This window comes from Diadema setosum, chromosome 5 (assembly GCF_964275005.1).
Source record: "Diadema setosum chromosome 5, eeDiaSeto1, whole genome shotgun sequence".
In the NCBI taxonomy this organism is placed as follows: Eukaryota; Metazoa; Echinodermata; class Echinoidea; order Diadematoida; family Diadematidae; genus Diadema; species Diadema setosum.
The window spans coordinates 38319869-38345748 of NC_092689.1; the positions used below are offsets into that span (position 1 = coordinate 38319869).

The following is a 25880-nucleotide window of genomic DNA, read 5'->3' on the forward strand; positions in this document are numbered from 1 at the left end:
TTTCAAGTCGAGTGATATCTGTCGCTTCAGAAGAAAGGCTAAAATTGCAAACATTTCTGGACACGATGAATCATAATGACAACTTTACGACGAACACAGATGATGTCCCAGTACAGGCTTTGAAATTGATCACTGTCGTAAATGTATCTTTGAATTATTCTTTTCAAACTCGGCTATACTTGCAGTCAATTTAGTCCATGGATCATCTTTTTGATTTTTTTTTAAGTATTACAAAAGTCACGAGTGACAGAGACACGCAGATAGATTTTAAAAAATATACTGACAAAACATCGGAATGGATTTGAGCAAAGTTGTCATAGTGTAATGTATCATGACTTCAAGTTATTTGGCAACAAGTAGAATTAAGATTGTATCTCTTATTTTCTTTCTTTTTTTCGCGCCACAATGAAAGTTCGATTTTCTGAACGTGTGTGTACGAGTTGATTTGTCCCATTTGTGTGATGTAAGCTGTGCTACTCTCCTTGTGGTCATCATCATTATTATTTTCCTTTTGAATGGAGACAAACTTTCTATATTCACGGTTACTCAAAGTTCACTATTGCGAACATTGTGACGACAACAATAAGTTACTGATGTCAATAAAACATGTCTTCAGGCGTAACATATACACTGTTAGAATACGAATAATCACAGCATTTCGGAACTCAAGTCGAAGAACTCTACTCAACTTATTTATCATCATTATGAGTATGACGGCTGTACATGTACTTATTTACGCTGCTATAAAACTGCTTAAAGCTCATAAAATGTATTGGAACAATAATTTTGTAGACAAGTCAAGATGAGACTGACTTAAAATTCACAGAATTGATTATCCCTGTAGGATAAATTTCAGTGTTGTATCGACATTAATCGGCAAAGCAGAATTGGTAAGAATGTTATGACTTTGCTACATATGCAAATTAGGATGTGGGACAACACGTCTCGAGTCAGTCAGCATACTGTTTAAAAATAGCTGCACAATCTGACTTTTACGCAATACATGTATTTATTAAAAAACAACAACTAATCTTTGTTTAGGTATAGTACATTAGAACATCCCTGAGACTGTCGTGATACGAAAGGAAGGCTTTGCGATGGTCGTTATTTCAGAACGACTTCCAAAGCAATACCAGGGTTTTAAGGTCACTATAATGTACTATGATGCATTTTAAAAACGATAACAGAAAACAAGCGTTAGGCACACGGTTAGTCATCACACATTTAGACTGAAAGACATTTTTTTCTCCTTTCCGATGCAAAATTGGAAGACACAGACACAACAGTAGCGGTGCTGGATCCTCGTTCTACAGAGTTCAGCCATCGTATGTGGAGGCCAAGATATCAAGACTGAATCGTATTAGGTAGCGAGGAGACATCGGGTCACCGTAAAGAAATCTACAATCATGTTTGATAACAGGCCATTACAATAGAGTACCGAAGTGATGATGTCAGAGTGTTTTGTGTTTATAGATTGCATGGGTTGAAACCAGGTGCGAGCATGGTTGGCAACAATAGTGTTTACAGATATTCAGGCCGGGTGAGGTTGTTTAGAACCAGTTTCCATGGCGATGAAAGACTATGACATCAAACTTTGGTACTTTATCAGATCAGGGTAACAAAATGGAGCCCATCTCCAATTTCACACCTTCCAGTAGTTCCCTTTGAGTTATGTTCTCAGAAGCGGAAAGATATAAAAGAATCTACAAAATATGAGAAAGGTGGAGGTTTGGAGGTTTTCAAATGAAGACTAGAGTTCACCAGACCACAAGAATACACATGTCGTTTGAAAATACGCCGAAACACTTAAGTATAATGTATACAATTCCCCTAAATTCAAGGGGAATGTGCGTACGGTCTACAAATCCAATGCCTTCTGAAGAAGAATTAAATCTTATCAAATACAGCTGGCCAATAGTATACTGATCTATTATAGTGTCCGTAGTATGACAAAATGATGGGGCAAGGGAAGGTCCATTCTATTCATGGGTGTGAGATCCTGCCTGAACTCTGTTGAGCAGAGAGCAATGAAGGACACGTTGTATATAGGCGCCCACAGCCAGCGATCGCCCGGGGGTATAAGTCAGTTCGCTGTTCGTCTTCTACGACTTGGCGTACATGGCGTCGATGTCCGCCTGGAACATCTCCTTGATGGCGACGCGCTTGTTCTTGAAGGTGGGCGTCAGGAGGTTGTTTTCGATAGTGAACTGCTCCGGATGCAGGACGAACTCTCGCACCTGAGGGCAAGGCATGACGGATGGATTGGTGTATTACGTAACAAACACCCTGTTCATCTTTTTATTTGTCTGTACGTTTCTTCACTGATTCACTAAAGAACTCTCAGTTGAGTGTCTACCATTCATCTGACTTTTCCACATTATATTCTTTCAACAGCGGTATACGTCATTTGCTTTTTTTTAATCCATGATTACCATGATACAAATCTCATCAACAACTATTACGCGATGAAACAATAATCATGCTCATATTTATAAAGATGAACCGTTTTGTAGAAATACTGTTTATTTAGACACCTATTCTACAGTAACTGGAGATGTAAACTAAAAGCAAACATTATTCAATAATGAACACCGAATCTCCTAGGTATAATTATACTTCAAGCGTCTGCATTCATGAGGATTCACCTCAAGGAAAAGATTTAAAAAAAATTAATGAATCTGATTTTACCCATCTCGTTTTTGTTCATTATTGATTGCGTCCATTTAACGTCATGTTTCCGTTATCATCGATGATGTATGAATTGAACAAAAGCCAAAACAAACAAAACTGACATTTTGAACAAACTTTGATAAGATGCAATAATTTACCATTTCAAAGCCACAGAGTTTCCCATCCCGACACATCTTGTCCACCTCAGTCCCGATGGTCTTCCGCACAGTCTATGGAAAGACAAATATTGAGCAAAGACAATACTATACATGCCTCCGAAAGAATTTGACAAGCAAGATGCAGCCTAGACAGTAATCTAAACTGATGAGATTGATGAGATTAAGGCTTTTTTACTCCATCATATTGCTCAATTGCTCCGAGCTGCAATCCATAGAGTACCAAAGTGTGATATCACAGCCATTTATCGCCATGGAAACTGGTTCTAAATAACCTCACCTAGCCCGAATATCTGTGAACACTATTTTTTGCAAACCATGCTCGCACCTGGTTCCAACCCATGCTGTAATAAAATACTGTGACTTCATCACTTCGGTACTCTATATCCACGTCCAATAAAACATTGATTTACAATCTCATTGGGGATTGAAAATTACTGATATTGTTGGTTCGAAATTTTAATCAATACCTATGGCTGTTTTTCTAATATGCAACGTGTAATGACGGTAAACAAAAGTAATACACAAAGAAAATTGATTCAACTTGATTTTTAACATCGGGGGAAAATTAGTAAATGAGTTAGTAAAAAAAAAAGTAAACACTTTGCTTGCAATGTCTCTTTAGAACGTTTTCTTTCGCATGAAATAAACCGTTTTGAGAAGAAAAAGAAAACATTCCCGGGAAAGTCAGAGCTCGAAATACAAACCTCATTTTTGCAGAGCTCTTCCATGGTTCCAGACAAGTCATTATTAGAGGCGAATTTCTTCAGCTCGTCCTCGTCCGGCACAATGACTGCCACATTATATGACTATACAGGTTTAAAGTGGAACGAAAGAAGGGTGACATCAAGCGTTTGACAACAAAATTTTGGTGATAAATAGTGTGTTTTTTTTTTCAGCATCAGTGTCACTTTATCATTCCTATGCATCTGAACTGAATGACAATACTTTTCTCTTGACAAGGGGTGTCGTTCAAATATGCTCCCAAGGAAGACAAGATCAAGTCATTTGTATTTCGAGAATGATCTGATAATTGAGAAAATTCACACATACAATCAGTGTCCTGGAAAATGCCTTCACTGTTACTCCATGCGATACAATTATTTTGGAGATGATTGGGAGTCAATTAAACTATTGATAAGTCACATATAAACTGTTGATTTACCATCCATGGCTTCTTTGGAAAAATCGACAATCAGACCTGAATGTAAAGGTTAGCATTCTCGACGCAAATCAATTCATCAATCAATACGACTAAGAATGTATTCTAGTGCAATATGCACATGTACTCACTGATGAAATCACATCTTAAAATAAGAATGTAAGTTACCGGCCGAGAAATACATTAAGCAAGATTACAGCAAATACGACAAAGTTCCCTTAGATATGTCAGGCATTTGTGCTTTGGAATAACAGTTCAAGATGCTACACACTGATGTATTTTCAACAGAGATTTAAGACATGTTGCTGGGAAACACGGCTATGACAAAGTGAAAATGATGAATTTTCCCTTCCCGTTGTCTCTCGTTTGTCCTATCTAAGTCTTTGTATCCCCAAGCGTCTGTGTGCCCCTGTGTGTATGTGTGTGTGTGTGTCTGTGTGCGTGCTTCCATTACTTTACTTTTTCTATTGCAAGTTCAATTTATTGAGTGGCCACATCTCTACATTTTGGTCATATACGTGGGCCTCTTTTCTCAATAATACAGCTATTTTGAGCCAATAGTTTCATATATGTATGTTTATTCATATATGTTATAATACATTTTTAAATTGTATCTAAAACAAAACTGATATTGGAAATGAAATTATGAATTGAATAGAAATATCGAAAAATTAAACGTCTAACATTGCTTTTACATTTGGCATAATTTTTGATATATCATACTTTAAACGCGTCGTCCTAGGTATCTCTAGCTTTTTCCTTTATTGTGTGTGTTCGGGCTCTTGTAGATCATTAGTCTTCTTCGTCATCGTCCTCGCTGCACAAGTTACCATCAACTCACCTGCAAACTTTCACCGTAGACAAACGCCTGGGCGATAAGATTGCTCCGGATGATGATGTTTTCGATTTTTTCCGGTGCGACGTATTCGCCCTGTGACAGCTTGTAGATGTGCTTCTTGCGGTCAATGATTTTAAGAGTTCCGTTCTGGTAGCAACAACAAGAATCAAGCAAATGGTACATAATTTGGCACTATAATCACAGTTTGATTAGACTAGCTTGCATGTTCACTACGATTTCAGACACAAAATTACACTTTTCTTATTTATTCCAAGCAAGGACCAGAACACTATTAACAAAGCAAAAGCGAGCAAAAGGTAAGAAAAACACACGTTTCACTCTAAGCAATACTCGACTTTTATCTACACTTTTGGATACTTCTCAACACCGTTCGACAAATCTCAACACCCCTCAACCCTTTTTCACCCCGACATTTTTTTCGTCACCCCTCGACCCTTCTCAACACCTCTCGACAGTTTTCATCACCCCTCAACCTTTCTCGTCACCCTTCGACATTTCTCAACACCCCTCGACCCTTCTCAGTGCTCCTCGACCCTCGTTGGCACCCGTCGACTCTTTTCGACACATCTCGACCCTTCTCGTCACCCCTAAACCCTTCTCAAAACTCCTTGACCCTTGTCGTCACCCGTCGACACTTTTCGACACATCTCGAACCTTTTCGTTACCCCTCATCCCTTGTCGTCACACCTCGAATCTTCTCGTCACCCCTCGACTTTTCTAGTCACTCCTCAAACCTTCTCAATACTCCTCGACCCTTGTCGTCACCCGTCGACACTTTTTAACACACCTCGAACCTTCTCGTCACCACTCGACCCTTTTCGTCACCCCTCGACATTTCTCAACACTCCTCGAACCTTCTCAATACTCCTTGACCCTTGTCGTCACCCGTTGGCACTTATCGAAACACCTCGACTTTTCTCGTTACCCCTCTACCCTTTTCGTCACCCCTCGATCCTTCTCGTCTCCCCTCGACGTCTCTCGTCACCCCTCTACCCTTTTCGTCACCTCTCGGCCCTTCTCGTCACCCCTCAACCCTTGTCGACACCCCTCGACACTTCTCAAGACCCCTCGACCCTTCTCGTCACCCCATTGACATAAGTCGACTCTACTCGGCATTTTGCAACAATGAACAAGTTTCCTCGCCCTACCTAAGACTTACCGGAAGCCACTGTCCAACGTCGCCCGAGTGCAGCCAGCCATCAGCGTCCAAGGCCTCGTCAGTCTTCTCCTTGTTTTTGTAGTATCCCGAGAAAATATTTGGACCCTTCATACACACCTGTATTTCACATTCAATCAGACAAAAACATAAAGTGATAAGAAGCTGTTAGAATTAAGGGTTTAATGTGTATTTAGTGTTCTTTTTTTTTCTATTTCTAAAACAAAGGCTTCAGTCCTTTTTTACTTTTTCCCATTCGTTGCTAATGCAATGAGGATTACATTTTGCATTCCCTTTCTTTTTCTTTTCCTCCCCTTTTTTCTTTTTTTTTTTGGGGGGGGGGAACATTGAGATTTGTATGTGATAAAGCAGGGTCAGAAAAAGAATAAGACAAAAACAAACTTTGTGAAGGATTTCTTTTCGAGTCATGATAGGACAGTATGTTATGTCCATTAGGTGGCCCTCATTTTTGAAGAGAGAGGGTTGATGATAGGAGCGTGAAGTATATGATAATCATGTAAAAAAAAAAATCTTAATTTAAGCAGTAGTTTCATGATCTTTCGCTTTTTTTACGAAGTCTATTGACATATAAACATTCAGGTACAAATGAATGTCATACATATTATCAATAAGTGAATACTTTTTTTTTTATGTCACCATTTCAGGAATTACGTTTACCTGTAAGTTTTAACTCTCCATGATCATTTTTTTTTCTTTTTTCCCCTCTAAAATTTAAAGACAATTTTGAGGGATGGTAAATGAGACTAAGTACAGTCAATGCTTTGGATGTTGTTGTTTTCTTTTTTTTTATCTATATTGGTCACTGACCTCTCCTTTGTCGTCTTGGGCAAAGTATCCCATTTCAGGAATGTCCACTAGCTTCACCATGTTGCAAGGGAGCGGGGTTCCAACGTGTCCGCTCTCCGTCTCCCCCGGTGACGTACAGGTACACGCTGCTGCGCACTCGGTCTGACCGTAGGCCTCTGATATCTAGGCAGTTTGAAATGATTAATTGTACGTATAACCCTCCGCAGGAGACTTTCTGGGCGGTAGGAGTGACCACAGCTCAGCATGATAATACAAATGACAGGAACAACCGTTTTCAATCTTGTTACAGATATCAACTGAATGCAATTCCTAAACCATTATCATATTCTTAATAATTATGTTGAATAAAGAGCTGCTATAATTAAAAAATATAATTGGTTACGAAAGTCAAAGGCTAAGACAAGAAAACTATGTGAAGATTTTTAACAAACTATTAATTAATACTTTGTGGTGTGTCCATACCTCGATTTCCCAGAACTCTAGTTCAGAGAGACATTCATGATCTAATGTAATGGTGACAATGTGTTTCGATCATTCAGATTCGGTATTTATTCACACCTTCTCACAATCCATCTATTACTTTTCTTGCTGACTTAGGAGGAAATTGTTAAGGTTTAGTCTACTTATTCAACTGAAATTTAACTTAATGACCTGAGTAGTACAATGCCTCAAGTTGGAACACACTCCTAGCAGACGTGTTCCCTTTCTCTAGGAACTCCCTATAATTTAATTCGCGCACCTTGCATCCAAAAACGACCCTGAAGAACTCAAGAACTTCCGATGAGATGGGTGCACTTCCGGTGATCATCCAACTGACGTTTCCACCCAGTAAAGCCTTCGATAGGATTCAGAGAAATACACGCCAGTAAATGATTATTCAATAACCAGGTAAACATGGTGGAAATAAGGTCGATTTATCTAACAGTCAGAAACAAGACATCTGCAACAGCATCTTGTAGCATTGTATATTGTATACGGAACAGATATAGGAGGAAGTGCTTTCTACAGTGTCTTTCATGCACAATAATTTCAGATGCTTTTTCGTTTATGATTACAATTATTCATAGTTTCGTCTCTCTGAGGTAATTTAGTAGTATTACTTGAACATACATGGTGTATTTTTCCAACTTGTATTTCTCAACAGAAGAAATATAAAAATGAGTTTCGTTCTTTCATTTGATGATGCTTGTAAAATTGTTTCAGGTCAACTGTGTCAAGTACTGGTATTAAAGACATTAAATTTCAATAACTTCTCTTAATTAGACGCATATATCATACAAGGCAAATGACACATCATTACAATTTCCAGTTTCCTTCGCTATTCGACAACATCTAAAATCAAATTACAGTACGATAATACTGAGTAAATGCTTTCATATATCATGGTCTTAGTTTCAAATATGATAATCACCCATAGCGATATAAACTATTAAGCTGCCACTCTGCACTGATTAATAATTACCATTTCACATTTGGATTCTAGTTCAATGTATTGTAACTTGATTTTCGAAACCATTTGTTTGTTTCTGTTTTTCTAAAATAAAAATCGAAAATGGTCTAAAATTCATCAGACACCAACAGCAACAAGCAAGAGTTGGTTAAAAGACTACATATTGCGGTGAAATTTAACTTTTTTTTTGGTCCAAACTTGAGTGTGTTTTCTTCAGGAAGACCACCTTTGCCTCGTTGGAGGCAAATCAATGTGACACCGGCAACTTATTCTGACCCTATGCCTCCCTCCCCCTCCACCCTCGTCCTCCTTCAGAAGTAAAACAGGAAGAGTGCCGAGAGCAGTGATCATAACTGTACTCATTGTTACCTTTTGGTCTCATTGCTAGAATTGTTACTGCGCTTTGCAGGAACTTTTATAAGTTTGTTGTTTTGTTTTGTTTTGTTTTGTTTTGTTTTGTTTTTTGCTCTTTTTTTTTTAGAGGGAATTCCTACCTGGACTTTGGAGAACACGAGGCTATCGAACCACGAATCTCTCCTCACGATGCCACTGGAAAACGGATAAGAGAAAGCAACAATTGCAGTAAATTTTGAGCTGACCAAAAATCAACACCAGGAATTGACCAGCGTGTTTGACCAACGAGAATGAAATGAATGGGCAATGGATGATAAACATTTGCGCTCAAAATGCATGGTTCTTGTTGAATAGTCGTAATTTAAACGCAATCCGGAATTGTACAGGAAAACATCCCCGTCTTAAACCTTCAAGAATACGTTCTTGATGCATCTTAAATCAGTCGACATTGGAGTAAGGTGACCATCATGAACTGTAGGCCTACACGCGATCAAAGCGATCATGATCGCAATAATCGACACAACGTACATCAGCAAGCGACCTTCAATAATGATAATGAAAATATATTCAGGTAATGAAAGAATTGATAATCATGTCTCTACAACATATTTGACATCGATATCAATACGTTATGCTAATAAGAGGGAGGTTTAAATCTTACCTGTATTTAACGACAAATCAATCCTTGCCATCGCCATAACGACTACCACTATACCACAAAAATCACCATCTCTACTAACATTGCTTCTGTGGCCACTGTGACAATGCCTGTACTACTAATTCAGTCTATCGGCAATGAGTCATTAACCAACAATTGCACGCGTTTCGTGACATGTTCTATCTACTTAGTATCACACACTTTAAGGGGTTGGCAGTGAGAAGAAACGGATGTACATTCTGCATGTAAAGACTTCAAATACATCTCACCTGTCGGTCTCGCGACGTTTCATATAGTAGGCCAAGTTGAAGAGATTTCGCTTGATGAAAGACGCCGAATTGATGCCATTCATGATCTGAGTTAAAATGAATGTGGTTGAAATTGTGGGTGTTTTTAGAGTAATGAAGAGCAAATTTGCAAATAAAGCTTGTCATTTCCTTTCAGAGCAAACCCCAAACACAGCATCGAGGACTAAAATAGTGAAGAAACATACAAAGAAGATATTTCAATTAGTTAACATCTTCGTCGTCGAAATCATGTCAAAAATAATAGGGGCCCGTTTCATAAAACTTGTTATCAGTGACAACTGCCACATTTCTATGACAAATTTGCTTTCAGCCAATCAGATGCAAGGATTTCAGTAGCTTGTCACATTTATGACAACTTGTCACTGATGACAAGTTTTATGATACGTGCCCCAGAATAAATTATCAGAAACATTCTTGCATATCTGTCTTCTTCTCACATTTGTTACAACATGTGCAACTTTATCTCGTGCAGTGAAGTGATGTGCGCCATCTGTAGTCAGTGGCAACGCATGCTACACGGTATTATTTTTGTTTCCAATGCCGTCATAACTTGACACTCATTATCAGTTATTGATGTGAAAAGCCAGAAACTGCCAATGACTGCACAGATATGTCAGCATTGCCAGTTCATTGTTGTTGTATCTTTTTTTATATATATATTCTCGTTGGTTTTTGTTTGTTTGTTTGTTTGTTTTTCTGTGGATATCTGCTTGACCAGCTCTGATATTCGGTTCTGGCAGTGTACATCAATTTAACAGCAATTTCCTACTGCTGAATTCGATATTAAAATGAGCTTGCATTTAAAGTGAGTTTCCTTTTTCGATAAAAATAAATTAGAAATTAAAAAAAGAAAATACGTAAATGACGAAAAATTCTTCCAGGAATGAGAAATGGACAAGCAAACATAAACAAACAAATAAAAACATACATAAGACTTTATCTTGCGATATTTTGGTAAGTTTTCATCGATGTTGGTACAGCGTAATATAAATCGTGCACGGCCATTTTCTATGTTGTATTTGACACGTAATGTCACTAAATGAACGAACACAAAAGATTTCCGTTCTCTTGTGGCCCTGAAATTGACAAGCAATAACTATATGCAAATATTGTTATACCTTGTCGTAGAGCTTGTTGGCTAGGCGGGGCACACCGGGAAAGATATCCGGTTTGAGGACCTGCATGTCATTTACGAGCGTTTTCACGTCCCCGCGGAAGAATCCCACTTTGCATCCGTGCTGGAATAGCATAGCCTGCAAACAAGTATCAGACAGATCACATTGTTACTCATACATCAACACCTGTTGAGTTACCACGGCAACAGTTTAACTATAGTGACATTCCATATCTCACATCATTAGAGAAAAGTCAGCCACAGTACAAACAAAAAAGCAACAACAAACCAACCAACTAATTATATCGACTCACACTATGAGGAGAAATAGCTACAGATGAAGGAGATGGTTTAAATAAATTTTCGAAGCCTCCTTTTCTCTCCTTTGTTTATGTTTATACAGCTTAATCACAGCCACGGTGAACTTACAGAGGGTAGGTACTAACGTATTCTCGCATTCCTGTGTTGTTTTTCCACATCTCATGATGAAAACAAAACGTTTCAGTCTCTGCTTTATACTACCACTGCGTAAACATATGATTAAGTGCCCAAACATTTCCACCAAGTTAAGTCTCAGTAGATCTGTTGGTTTAAGCTGCATATGTCCATCGTGCGATATAGGTTGTTAGTACTATCAGGGTAAACTGATGCGTAGCCGGAATGGCTAATCCAGCTCTGGGTAGTGCTTCACTGATATTGACGAAACTTTTCTAATCTCCAATCAAAGAATGGAACCCCAAGATCACACCACGTTATCTTTACAAGCCAAGTCCAACAACCATCTAACGAGGTCTTCTTAGCACTGACTTAGCGAATAAGACCCTTGCCCTTCTTTTCTCGCCACTGTTAGAATTCAGCGTTGAGCGTGTTGGTGTTTTTTTTTCTATTCCTTAAACAAAGGTTGTAGTCTTTAATCATTTTCCCAATTCTCATTAAAGCTGATTTGGGGGGTTGGGAGTTTGTTCGTTTTATTGACTGAGGTGATATGTGACAAGTATTTAATACCTCCTATCTGGCTAAATATCTACAGCCCAATGGATTGCGGAGTTATAGGGATACTAATACCCTTTGAATAGACCAACAAGATAATTCATCTATTAAGTAGTTGTCAATTGTCAGCCCGTCACTAACAGTAAATGTAATTCTCTTTATACTTAGCAAAGTGAATTGTAAATTTGCAACGTGCGAGTGGAACCAAGGAGACTCATGGGTTCCACTCCAATTCTCTGGAAAATCAGTGCTAACACTGTAAGAGGCCATCATTGAGAGATAAAACCACTATCTCTTTCACTGTATACACAGGAAGCACTGGTATTGTGCAAAACCGGTGCAGTGCAAAAAGCGGACATTAATGCTAGATTATGCAGGAAACAAAACGAACGACACAAAGGAATGGAATCTTACGTCGAGAGTGTGTTCGTAGGCGTGGGCCAGAGGCAGGTACGAGATGGAAGTCGATCCCGGTGCGCATTCGAAGACGGACTGCATGACGAAAAGGGATATGAAATCACGAAGAGTTTCATCGCAAAACGGATTAAGAGCCATTTCGAAACAATTTGGAGTAAGTCCATCACCAGATCTAGCAAAATAACACATTTCCACTGATAACCCACTTGTTACAAAACGAGGAATATTCTTAAGTTATGATTATGAATATCCCTTAATGTATTCTCATTACTTTCTTCGATTTTGAGCAGCTTTAATCGCAAACTTTCCAAATTAACAGCAACGGAGTTAACTCGTTTTGCATCAAACTCTTGATATACAGTATGTCCCCCCCCCCCCAAAAAAAAAAAAATACAATCAGATTTTCGCATTGATAACACCCAATATGATTAAACTGTCTAAATGCTACTTCAGGGTCTGAAAAATAACATCATAGCTCTATTTTGCAGAAAACCCCATCCGATTTGGTTAAGCGGTCACAGAGAAATGTGGATTATTGTAAAGCATGTCATGAGTCTGATTCTTCGAAGTTTAGCACTTCGGTGACCTTGTGTGTGAATACAATAGACAGGACTTGGAGGGAAGAGATTCCTGACATCCTCTACAAATTCCTCATTTCTCTTTGACCATTGAAGCAAATCGAATGGGGTTTTCTGTAAGATGTTGGCAATGAGTTATAGTTTCATACCCTGAAATTGTATTTGGATTGATTCACTATTCTTAAAGCTATCATTGTGGAGGGTACCATTGTAATTTTTTGGGACATACGGTATTACATTATGTTAAATCACCTGTCAGAGAGAAAACTGTAAGTATACCATTGGATACGTGTCTTTAATATACCTCAGGATCAACCATATTGACACTAGACAAAAATGAGCATCGTCTTCATATTGACTGTAAGCACCCACGATTTGCGGTCTAATAGCACAAAATGTATACCGATTGTTTGAAGATGCAGGAACAGAAAGTGAAAAAAGCAAACAAAACCAATACCAAAAGGCTAACGTTTGTATCCTTTGGTATGTAAGGTGGCAATACTGCGAATAAAAAATAAAATCATCAGAGGGCACACACGCACTTGCAAAAGTCTGCATATGCAAACACAAACACATTATCAGAAACGATATGGAAGACGTAGATTTAATCTGCGTCTTTGAGAACGAGGGACATCATGCTGTGTATGAAGCAAAGCTAATCAACCGTTATCATCAAATCATACGTATACCGGTACTCACTTTGATGTGAGGATAAATGCCAGATATATTGGCTACGAGTGTCTTCTGTAGAGTCATGGCACCTTTTGGGACACCTATAAGGGTAAAATAGATACAAAATGTTAAATAAACTATATAGTACAACAACAACAACAACCACAGCATTGGAAATCAATCTGTTAGGATTATACGAACGAGTTCTTCCGATACCTCAAATTTTACCCCTTGTAATCATGTAACCAATACATTACCGTTTCATACTACAGTAGAAACGCCTTTTCAGAGCATAAGACAGTTGATTTTTTTTTCGCAATACGTTTAAATCGCGGAGGAAATCTACAAAAACTTCACAGCTTTTTCCTATGTGAGATGTCGAGTCAAATTTGGACGTTGTTTATGACCGATAACAAAAAGCGCGCATAGCGCACCTGCACTATATTGGTCAACATATTGCATTCTTACGAAAATAGAATTTCATCGCCGCCGTTGAAGTATCTACATTAATGGGAGAGAGTTGGATTGATTCTACGCTAGACATTGCGCCTTCGTTTGCATGCACGAATGTTCGGTGAAATCTGAGCAGGGGAGGTTGAACTTGTTGATACGTTAAAGTGTAAGGGTGAGCAGCGAAACGGCCCAGCAGCAATGCTAAATAACGTCACTTGTTTCCGCTATACGAATATCTTCATAGACACTGGTGCAGCAAAATATGATATGTGTGTGTGTTTGGGGGGGGGGGGGAGGAGGGAGGGGTTATTTTATGCAGTTTGAAAGATGTTCGATAAGCTTGTTATTGCTAAGTGATATACGTCGGCAATACTGCGACGAAGGTCGCTCATCTTCTTAGTAAAATAGGCCAACAATTCTACTTAAGGCACAATATTTTATCTCACCCCCCATAAAAAAAATTTCTGATCTTACGAACAAAACAATATAGTTTTTGAATGTGTAACATACATTACAGTTCAGGACAAGAAGAATTACTTCGTTATTATTGTTGCTGATTGATACATTTTGTATAACTCAAAACGTACAACAATAAAAATTTATTGCAAAATGTTGTATTAAAAAAATCATTTCCGTCGTCATTCAAAGTAGATAAATGAAGTAGTATGGTGAATGTGGAAATAGATATAGGAATGAAAATTATCAATATTGGAGCTGAACCTAGAGAGTATTGTAATTGACTGTTTTGATTTTTATTGTCCATAAAATTAACCACCTACCTGTTGTTCCACTTGTGAATCGAATGACAGCCAGGTCGTCAGGTTTACAGGGCTGAATGGCGTTGAAATTAGGTGAAGTTAGCAAGAACGTCAGAGCCATGATTGTTTTACTTCCATTATCAACAGAATAACCTGAGAATCGCTCGAGTCATATCAATGCGAGGGTGATATACGCATATCCGGATCTTTATGCAAATTTTAAGTCATGCATTGCGTATCATGTTTGGCACTCCCTAGATTGCATGGATTTCCAGCCTAATATAACACTATGTCGTAATGATTTATCGGCGTCACGATTAAATAAAACATAAAGCGCTATGTTTCCTTGCAAGCCCTCTATGAATTCTTTACAGTTATAGCTGACATTGTTTAAGGTGTTTTGATGGGACTTACACGGCTCACACGGGTAAATATTTCCCCATAGAGACGTGTGTTTAAACTCTGCCCGAGGGTACGCAAAGCCAGACTACGAGTTCTTTTCACTCAAAAAAAAAAAGAAAAAAGAAAGAAAATCGCCTATTTTCTGTACATGCACCCAATCAAATATAGTCCCTTCAAATTCCATGAGAAAAGCTTTCATCTTCCAACCAAAATGCAGTAAATGTGGCGGAATTCATACTCAATATCTGAAGCTTTACAGTTTTTTGCCAAGCTGCATTTCTGATTTTTAATAATTTTTTTTCTCCATCTATTTTAGTATCTTGAGTACGATTTTGTGAAGCCGTCAGGGACATGCCATTACATATTTACAGGTGTGAGAACTAATGCACACAGTGAATACATTCGTGCCCGAGCATAAAAATGCATCAATCCTGGAAATATTTTGGGTTGTGCGTATATGCGTGAAATCTATTCAAAGTATATCACTGGAGGCACATGGGCGGCGGGAGAAAAAAAAAATGTCAAGAAAAGAGCAATTATTTTCTCACCGATGGATCCCTTAGGTTCTCTTTACCCTCTTTGAGTAGATCTTCAAAGGCGATCACTTCTACATCGGCAGCCTTTGCCTGACCCTTGACCTCGTCTGCGATTGGAGTATTCATGACAACGATTTTTTTCAGGGTAGGCATGTTTTGGCTCTGCTCCAACAAACTGGAGACTTTGTCCATTGAATCTACGACCATGAGGGCGATGTCCGCTGCAGGAGAGAAAATTAAATGGAATATGATATCATAAACATCAGCGAGAGAGAGAGAGAGGGGGGGGGGTGGAGGGAGGCCTCCGAAAGAGGTGTAACATTGCGCACTTTTTTTTAACCCAAAACATGTCTTCGCCTAACAGAGTTCTGAACTTTAGAATTCCCAGAGGAACTCAACATCACATAAATATTCGTCCATGATTTTGAGGTAGCTAATACAATAAATGTTCAGATCGATAAATTTTCCTTGTTTAGATAGATCCATAAAAAAACAACAACTGTAGATAAAAAAAAAAACCCAGATAAATACAGATAGATATGAGATACATGTATTGTATGTATGTATATACACTGATTTTTTAATTTATAAAATAAAAACAATTTGCAAGGGAATAGACGACATTTCTATCCTGTTAACGTCTAGAATATCTATCTACCTATCTATCTGTCTGTCTATGTTTTTTTTAATTTATATACTATATATATATATATATATATATATATATATATATATATATATAACTGCATGCGTTTGTGTGTGTGTGTGTACAAATTAGTATTTTTCAATTCAACTACAATGATTCAAGTGTAGGTCCTACTCCTTCATTGACAAGAGATATTCTGTTTCGTATATTGATTTGTATATCTCAACATTCAAGTGGAATGTATAGCAACGAATAAAATCGAAATAAAATAATTTTTGGGGGAAAATTGTCCTCATGCAGACACAACATTTTAGATAAATAAAAAAAGAGAATAAAGGTTAATCCCAATCAGAGGAATACCCAGTGGAACTTACTCAGGTTGACAATGTACTCGTAACCCTCGCGTCCCAAGGTACTATACAGTGGAACTGTAACCATGGAGTACGTCATGCATCCCAGGTCTGTGATTATCCACTGGATTATAGAAATGCACGCGTTAGAAGAGAGAAAATTTAGGTTATCGATGGTACCTTGCAGTTGCAGGAAATCATTAATCTAGGTCCAAATAAAGTCTCCGAAAGACACTGACACATTTCGATAGATGATGGCGGGAATGCAAATACCCAAATCCCAAATATTCTCAATCTCCTTGCATTGATCATGGTGTAAGGGCATTTACGATGATCATAATCATGAAAAAGACAAGAATGTTCTGTGAGATGAGTTCCATCCTCTTCTATTCGATAATCTACTCTCTCTACTTCTGATATCTCTCTATTTCTGATATCATTTCATCACTATTTGTTTATCTGTTCTCAGTTCTCTCACTTTCTATAGGCTGATCTAAGAACTCTTATAGACTTTCTCGCATCGATACAGGAGTGTTCGATTTTGAACCACTTTTAATTTGTTCAAGGTTGCATCATACATCTTGGGTGTTGCGTTGTGCCAAAGAAATGTGTTCTCCTAAAAACAGTCAACAAATTACTCCCGAAATGCCTCTCGAATTGACGTGAACATATAAAAAACCTGGCGGAGGAGACAAACCTCTGGTCTGTTCTGACTGAAAACCCCGATTCTGGTGTCGTTGGAAGCTGCGAAGCCTCTTGACAGTAAGCCCGAACCGAAGTACTCAGCTTGTTTCCGAACCTGGAAGGAAAATCGAACACATCAACATCAACCACAATGCATTAATGTCTATAGACGGATTGTACGCCAACATTATTTGCCGCAATATAAAATCAGCCATCTCTCAACATTAAAAAAATTCAAGAGCGAATTCCGGTTCTCCTGGACACGGTGACTCTTGCCGGCACAATTTAGATTACGGTGCCAAACAGAATACTGTCATTGAATCATTGAATTCGGGTAAAAACAGGCAATTTCTCTGGCACGGTGTGACATTTTGAATGACCTATTTTTCTAGCAAATTTGCAATCAAATACGATCGATTCGACGTATAGGATGAAATGGAGGAAATAACAAAACAAGTTCTGCTTATCATTCCTAAAACAACCTGTTGTTATAACCATTATCATCATTTTTTTTTAATTATCATCATTATCATCACCTTCATCGTCCGTCTTTTTCTCTCCAAATAAAACTATTTGAATCAATGTCACTGTCATAATGTAGCAATCACTGCTGTATTCATAATCATTGCTCATTGATCAGTGGATACGTGTGACCATTTTTAAGAGCATAAAGGGATCATAGTTACGTCAATGACGATTTTTTTTTCACCTCACTGTAGGACATCCATGTGTATTCTGATGTAGGACTCGTACGCCATCCAAGACAGGGTCCATCATCTGGTGTGTAAAACGAAATGTCGTATTGGCGGTTGAATTTTCTGATGTAATATGTTTTTCATTACTCTATCGAGAGAAAATGTATACATTCGTGTAGAATGAGCGTGACGCACAGCCAACAACGGCTGTTTAGTATCCGTCATAGCAGACACGTATATATGGTTATCAGAAACTGAACGAAACATGGAAATAATGAAATGAAAGTGAGAACACAGAGCCTACAAATAGTTAAAGCTCTTCGCGAACACACTCGAATTAGAAAATTTCCTGCAATTGCTGATAATCATGGTGTGTAGTGCTAAACACGACTGAAGTGAAATACGTTGGACATGCAAATACAAAATATTCAATATTCGTTCTAAGAATTTGATGCCATTATTTACAACGGCAACATAAAATGACATAATTTTGCAATCAAGTTTGTGATCATCCATTCTCACATCATGTCCCGTTAATTCAACTATATAAGGACTGTAAGACAAAAATGAAAATTATACAAGGAATGCTGGTTAACATTAGATGGTCACGTTGCCAGACCAGAGCAAGACAAGGGGCCCATCCCCTTAGTTTAATTGAATGTTTAAAGCGTCTCTTGATAATGAGTAAGAGAGAATTATGCCAACTGCACATGAGTGTCGAAAACTGAATATTCATTATCATACTGTATCATTAAACAAACAGTGATCTTTTGCAATTTGAAACACGTATATACCCTCCGATGAAAGTTTGTATATTCTTTTTGAGTGCTATAAAAGTAAGATCTTTGGGATTCTATAATCTTTCTTTCCACTTACTTGAAACTCTCTCTCCACGTAAAAACCCCTCGTAAAGTGTTGTGACGTCATCGTAGAGTTGTGTGATGTAATATTCCTTGTTCGCGTAGTCGCATAATGGCGATACGTGTATGCGCTCGTCACCCTGCGTCAAGAAAAGGATAAAATGTATATTGTCTCACAACTTAAATCTTGAAACACACAACCATACGCATTCGTACGCACCCAGCGGCGGTAATCAAATAGACTGAAAATAAGAAAAAGTAAAAAAAAAAATCACAGAATCAAATTCTCACGAAATAGTATAGTGTTGAAGGCTAATAAGTTACAAATTGTATACGATGATGACGTAATCGCTTGACAATTTTGTTATTGGTATAGACAGAAAAAAATCAAATCACAATTTGGTTGATGATTTAGCGACTACGATCCTCCCCCTATTTTATACAAGTCATCATTGTTAACTTACCACAATTGTCAATGATTTCAAGCGTGTCAAAGAAGAAAATCTATTGTTTAAGAGTTTTTGTTTTTTCAAAATTCAGCGTGGGCTATATTATATTATAATGAACTTGTAATAATTGTGTCCAACATCATTGCATCCTGATAACAAATTTGAAAAGCATATGATTTCCTCCTTTCTCTTTGCTTTACATTGAACGGTGGACATTTTGTTTGTTTGACTCCATCGATCAAAGCAAACTTCAACATGCATGAAGTGGGGTTTCAACCGTAAAGGTTGCGGGTACTTAGTACAGGAGAGCCGCGCTTTCAAGGTGGTCAAAGTGAATGAACGGATAAAGATGCCTGCTTTACAAGCCTCTATTTTCAACAGACAAACACACTAAACGCGTCCACAAGGGTAATCTTTTCTATGTCTTTGTGGAGAAGTGTTATACTGTAAATCAAGGAAGTGATGTGTGCGTCTGTAGGTGTGTCTGTGTGCCTGTTCAATGTGTGTGTGAGTGTGTGCGTGTGTGTGTGTGTGTGTGTGTGTGTGTGTGTGCCGATGTGACCGTCTGTCTGATGGGACTAGAAACGCAACAGCGGCTGTGAGATATCAATACATGTGTGTGGGTGGTTAAACATGTTTAGACAGCAGAGTACGTGAATAGAACAAGTTCATGAAGTCCCCTACCGTGTACATTGCATTGTCGTCATCAGTTCCTTTTTTTTTTAATAATGATAATGATAACACACATTATTTCCTTATACATAATGTACCCGTGGCAGAATAGCCCATGCATATCACTTATGGCAATAGACACTATGCGAGTATTGACGTGGAAATGCAGCAGTCGCACTGTGCTGATATTTAGTAAAGATGAACACATAACAAAGTATCTTTTTATATTCTTAATTCGGCTCCTAAGATTCGGGTCATTCGTGAGGGCATCTTGCATCGTATGAAAGAGTAGCATATGTTGGAGCGATGCTCAGCCGAGGATATGAATATATTCTTCAGGATTAGGGTTAGAGTTTACTTAGTTTATTACCCTAGGATATCGAGATCAACATTACCCTAACTCAAACCCTAACCCTAACCCTAAACTGAGTAAACTCTAATCCTGATCCTTACGCATATTCATATCCTCGGCTGAGCATCGCTGCAACATAAAGCTACCATATGAAAACCGATTATAGAGGTTCTACAGCAGCAACTTCGTTAGCGGTGTCAGCTTTTCCTGCAGCCACTGTGCTTCCTCGTGCGTCCTTTGGGTAAACTTTGTAATAAACAAAGATTCACATCTTCGTGTATAGCCTTTAGTGTGTGTTGCAGGTGCGACCTCCTAGGTACTTGCTTGCTCCTGTACTTGCTCCCGTATTCGTAATGTCACCTTGTGTCAACTTGTGTGTCGCCACGCTTGCAAACAATCGTGATTACATTTGCCGTGTTTGTTGATTGTTCTGTGACAAATCTACTTTTAATCCTTCTCATTTTCCATTCCTTAGCACATCTTGCCCTCAAGTAATGCTGTCCGGTCACTCTTAACCGTTTGGTATTTCTTGCTCTTTTTACGTATTTCCTATCAACTCGATGAACACACGAACAAGGCATTTTCTAAATTCGGCTCTCATCGTATGAGCTCCCGGTCATTCGTAAGGCAAACTAAAGAGTTTCTCAGGCTACGGTAGCAGCTTCGTGAGCTGCGGCAAAAATCTTTGGCCAGCAAAAGAACAAGAAAAAAAAAATCTCGTGAAAGTTTATTCCATGATGAAGATTCACATCTTCGTGTAACCTTCTAGGTGTGCTTCGGTAGGCATCGTATTTACTTCGGCTGTTGATTGGCTTTTAACCAAGTTCGGGGCCAATTCTGAGCGAATGATTGATGAAAATTTCATATTCGCAAGGACATCTGTCAATTTCGGGACAGTGTGATGCCACCCTAATGATTATCAGGGACGGTATACAGCTGGGACTGTTATTCGCATTCCCAATCGTATCATTTACAACTCATTAATGCGTTATAGGCCTACTGTCCACTAAATCAATCTTCTTATCTGTTTGGATGAGATGATGGGATTAAGGAAGTCCAAACATTTGATTTGCGATAAACGTGAGAAGGACGTATGAAACGTTTGACGGATCTCGCCAACAAAAGTCCCAACACTTCTTGGAATGTACAAGAATGGCTGCAACGACTTTCGATATAACTGAACGGGTTTGTATCAAACAAGGAGCGCCATGATTAACGTTACTCTCACCATAAGTGTCTTGCTCGGGACTCAGCCAGTATAGGAAATATGTAACAAAACAAGGGAAACAATTACAAAACGGTAAAGAGTGACTGGACATCGATAACTTGAGGACAAGATGTGCTAAGGAATGGAAAATGAGTAGATTTGGAAGCAGAGCGATCAACAAACACGACAGTCATAATCACGATGGTTTGTGCACATGACAGAATACTTCCACAACTTGTACGAACGTGTCGTCGTCACATTCACAATGTCGTGTGTTCCAGTCCTAAAGATACATGATGATTGTAAGGCAGCTCTGGAGACGTTCGTGATTTCTTCTGCACAAAATGAATAATTCTAGCCAGAAATGCATGTAGCATTTTTTTTTTTTTAGTTTCATACACCTTGTATGATTCAGAAATGCAAGAGAAACACAATGTATTTATCTGCCTCTCAATGGACTGATAGCGAATATTCTTAATATGGTATTATATGACCGATTCACATTGATAAAGCGAGAATAGACAGAGCATACTTTAGTTGAATTCTACAAGTCACCTTGACCCAAACTACCCATGGAAAAAAAAAAGAACGACATTGATATGAAATTTGAGACCTCGAATGGCTTTATCAATTTTCTAGGCTCATAATGGCAGACAGATATTTTGTAGGTTGAGTGACATTGCTTCTCTCCAGAAGGGTATACTGAAGTCATTCACGGAGATGGAAGGGAGAGAGAGAGAGAGGGGGGGGGGGGGATGGAAATAAGTACCATTCACCCTTTCCTACGCAGTGGATTGCAATACTTCGTTATATCCAGCTTGCATGCATTCATTTTGCTTTGTCAGTTGAGGCTTATTATAGCCTTATGTTTGTCATGGAAGAAATCTGAATATAAGATCTAAACTACAAGTTTAGCATACTGGACTGTTCTTTGATGCTATGCCGCCGTGATTCGGGTAAATAAGTTGATGGTTTAATAGAGCAGATTTATTCCATTCATGATTCCAATTTATTTTAAAAGCAGGTAATAACGATTTCAAACCCTTTATGGCCTCCTCTATCTAGGGTAGCCTCTTCAGTTGACAGTGCGCTACCGAGGAGGCCCCTGACATGATTATTACCCCTGTAGCGTTGCCAGAACCCATGCAAATACACCCGGGTTGAAAGTGGCATAGTTATGGAGGGTATAAAAGCAATCATCTTTTCCATCGAGGACGTATACGTATAGGGCACTTGACGGGATTCGAACTCGTGACCTGCAATTTAAAGTCAAACTAGATTATCCACTGTGCCGCAGGGCCCTCACAGTAGGTAGGTCATCTCCTGTAGCATGCATTTTATTCAAATTTATGTGTATTTTGACGTATGTTACAACAACAAAAGTTACTCCTGCTGTCAAGAATGTCCCACTCCTACGTTTTGGTATTCGTTTTAATGCTAGAGAGTGAGTCACGCAGTGCTCAGGAGGTCTGCGGGAAGTAAATTGTAAGTTTTCATTCCAAACCTCCTGACACTTGGAAATAAGACCCACATGACATGCTCCAAATCACAACCTTTAGCATTTTTGCTGATTTGGATAATCTCCTGTATACACATGGCTGTTTTCTGCGCTCTGAGTTTGCTTTTACCGTTTGTTAACCGAGGTGGATATTCGCTATTCCGAAGGTTCGTTAATCCGAAGGTTCGTTGATCCGAAAATGAAATAAGGCTCGTTAATCCCCCCCCCCCCTAGGAAAAAAAAAATATATACAATTAAAGGAGGAAGGTACATACTCACAAACCATCGGAATTACGAACCTTATTTCGTTTTCATTTTCGGAATAACGAACCTTTGGAACAAGAAAATGTAACTGTTAACGCATGACTTTGAATGCACATACACTTGCACAGCAATCAAATAAGAAATTGTATTATGACTACACTTTTGTTGGTCTGTTTGTTTCTTTGTTTGTTTGTTGTGCGAGCCAACAGACTAGATATTCATCACAATATAGCATTGCATCTGTAGATCTTTTAGTAAACTGAAATATTTTTCATTCCTATGGTATTCGTTTCCTCACCACATTCCTGGCTTCACCCTGGAGTATGACAGCTTTGATAGATTTCTGTATCGATGTACATGCACAAGAGAGCTAACTATTCCACACACATACATACACACACGCACACACACACGCACACACACACGTACACACACACACACACACACACACCACAAACAAGCACATGCATTCATAGATATAACATGCAACATGCTATAAGAGGGGAAAAAGTAAGAAAAGATATACAGCGGAAGAGAAAATCAAGATAGAGAACTAAAGATAAAAACACACCGCCGTTATCCTATGCAGATGTTAGGACCAATACGCTTTGGTGGTGGTTGTTTTTGTTTTTTTTTTTTGGTGTTTTTTTTTTTTTTTCTGGGGGAGGATTTTGTTGTTTCCAGACCAGGTACCGCATAACTTCACTTTCTCTGTCTTTCATGGGTATCGATGTGGACAGGATTAGGTGATAATATCCCTCTCCCTAAAGGTTCGAACCAATTCATTCACAACCCCCCCCCCCCCCGCGCTCCTTATTCAATCCTGGGCACTTGATATATCATTGAATAACGCAATACACAATGTAATTTCTATCTCCAGGGTGTATGATCAAAATTATAGATATTTTTACAATCAAGACGTCATCAGAAGAGATGTCAACGAGAATTTCTTCCTTGTAATAGATGGACTTGTGATCTCATACCATACCCTTGTGATTAACTTCTATATAATTAAGTAGACTGGTGAAGAATTATGACTAAGCAGATAGCGAGGGACCAAGTGGGTAAATGGGTAATCAGATCTCAGAATTCGGAGAAAGTTTAGGAAATGACTATGAGAGGCTTAAATGGAGTTAAAGCGGAAGTAACTTATTATTGGTCCGGACATCTAGCTTTAGGTGACCCATGCATGTCACTTTCGATGGGACAGTCTGCACGGTGCATGTCATGTCGATAGCACCTAGAGAAAAGTGATAACTTCGTTAAACCCGTTGATGAGTAATCTTGATTGCTTGGTCAACAGGGAGATGGGCCTTTGTATCAACATTCATATACAATCATGTTATAAAATCTGTTATGAACACTATAGACCCTATCCTGTTACTATATGGAGGAAAATGATGAGCGAAGTCTCATGAGTATGATAATATAGTATAATATTCTGTTATGACGTTTGTGTCCTTGTGTGTGTGCGCACCAGTGTGTGGTTAGTGATGTTATAGCGAGACCATGTGTATGCGCGTGGTTTCTCAAAACAAGAAGAAAAGGAAAGAAATAGAAGTCAAAGACGCGTAAATGGTTGACGAATTCCGTTTATGGTATTCTAAATAGGGTACAAGTGCATATTTGTAGGTTTGTGTGTATTTTTGTCATGTCCGTATTCTAGTGTGTGGAGCATAATTACACGTGTCAAAGTTGGCAGAGATAGATATAGGCAGCTTATTATTCACTCGATCGATTTCGTTTCCTTGCAAAAGACTGCCAGAACTTCGTGAATGAAATAAGTTAACACACAGAGGTGATGTTGATAGAAGCTATGAAGGATGAATAACAAATAGGTTTTCAATTTCAAATTCTCGTAAATATGCAAAATTGTTACGTCCGAATTCAGAGTGTTTTGATAACGGGTGATCGGTGGTATAACCTTTGCTATCGGTGGTATCGTATAGGCCTATGTGTTTAAGTGTCATTTACATAAGCTATTATACGTTGAGAGGGATAAAAAGATAAGAATCGATCAAGATTATGTGCGGAACATCAGGCAGGTTAGAGAGAACACGAAAAAAAAAAAAAGGCAAGCGAAATGTAAGAAAATACCGACTTACGTCCAGTACGATGGACTGGTGATCGAGCGGGACGCTCCTGTTGATGCAAGGGTTGACTCCCCGCTCACTCATCGTGACCACACCGCGGCAGTGGGACTCCGAAGCAACGCAGGTAAGAGTAATGGAAGCCGCTGGATACTAAGAATTCCTTCTGACCCTGTGGCACGGATCAATGGTGTGTAGTGAGCTGCACCTGTAGCACGAATGCGAGAGGAGCGGAACGAAACTCGAGTTGATGGGACGATGTGACCGATTTGAACAGGCGACGCCAATTCTTTGTCAGTGCATGTGACCCGTATACAAAATTAGCTTGGATTCCCGTCGAGGTTCACATAGAGAATAAGGTGTGTGAGGGTACCCACGTATTTATTTGGCTCCGAGTTCTATTACGGAGTGATGCCGATATCAGCAGCAGATAAAAAAGAGTCACACATGGTTAACTTCTTTGAATAAACACCGCTTTGGTTGGATATTTTTACTTCTCTTTCTGTGAACTGTGCGTAGACTGATGATCCTCCCCCGCCCAGTTTTAATGTTGGCTTGTTCACTTGCTTCTT

At 38.7% G+C, this 25880-nt stretch overlaps 1 protein-coding gene across 1 annotated transcript; it reads right to left on the minus strand.

The window, feature by feature from the left end:
- Positions 1-1268: 1268 nt before the first annotated feature.
- Positions 1269-25477, minus strand: LOC140229357 (long-chain-fatty-acid--CoA ligase 5-like). The gene is made up of 19 exons (XM_072309646.1): positions 25324-25477; positions 18793-18916; positions 17931-17998; positions 17235-17336; positions 16562-16661; positions 15554-15762; positions 14625-14676; positions 13420-13493; positions 12140-12217; positions 10740-10874; positions 9583-9668; positions 8796-8850; positions 7591-7686; positions 6852-7013; positions 6027-6143; positions 4850-4993; positions 3554-3655; positions 2829-2900; positions 1269-2237 (listed from the first exon to the last, which is right to left on the minus strand). Exons 1-19 carry the CDS (start codon positions 25393-25395, stop codon positions 2103-2105), a joined length of 1983 nt encoding a protein of 660 aa, XP_072165747.1. The 5' UTR covers positions 25396-25477; the 3' UTR covers positions 1269-2102.
- Between the last annotated feature and the right edge of the window lie 403 nt (positions 25478-25880).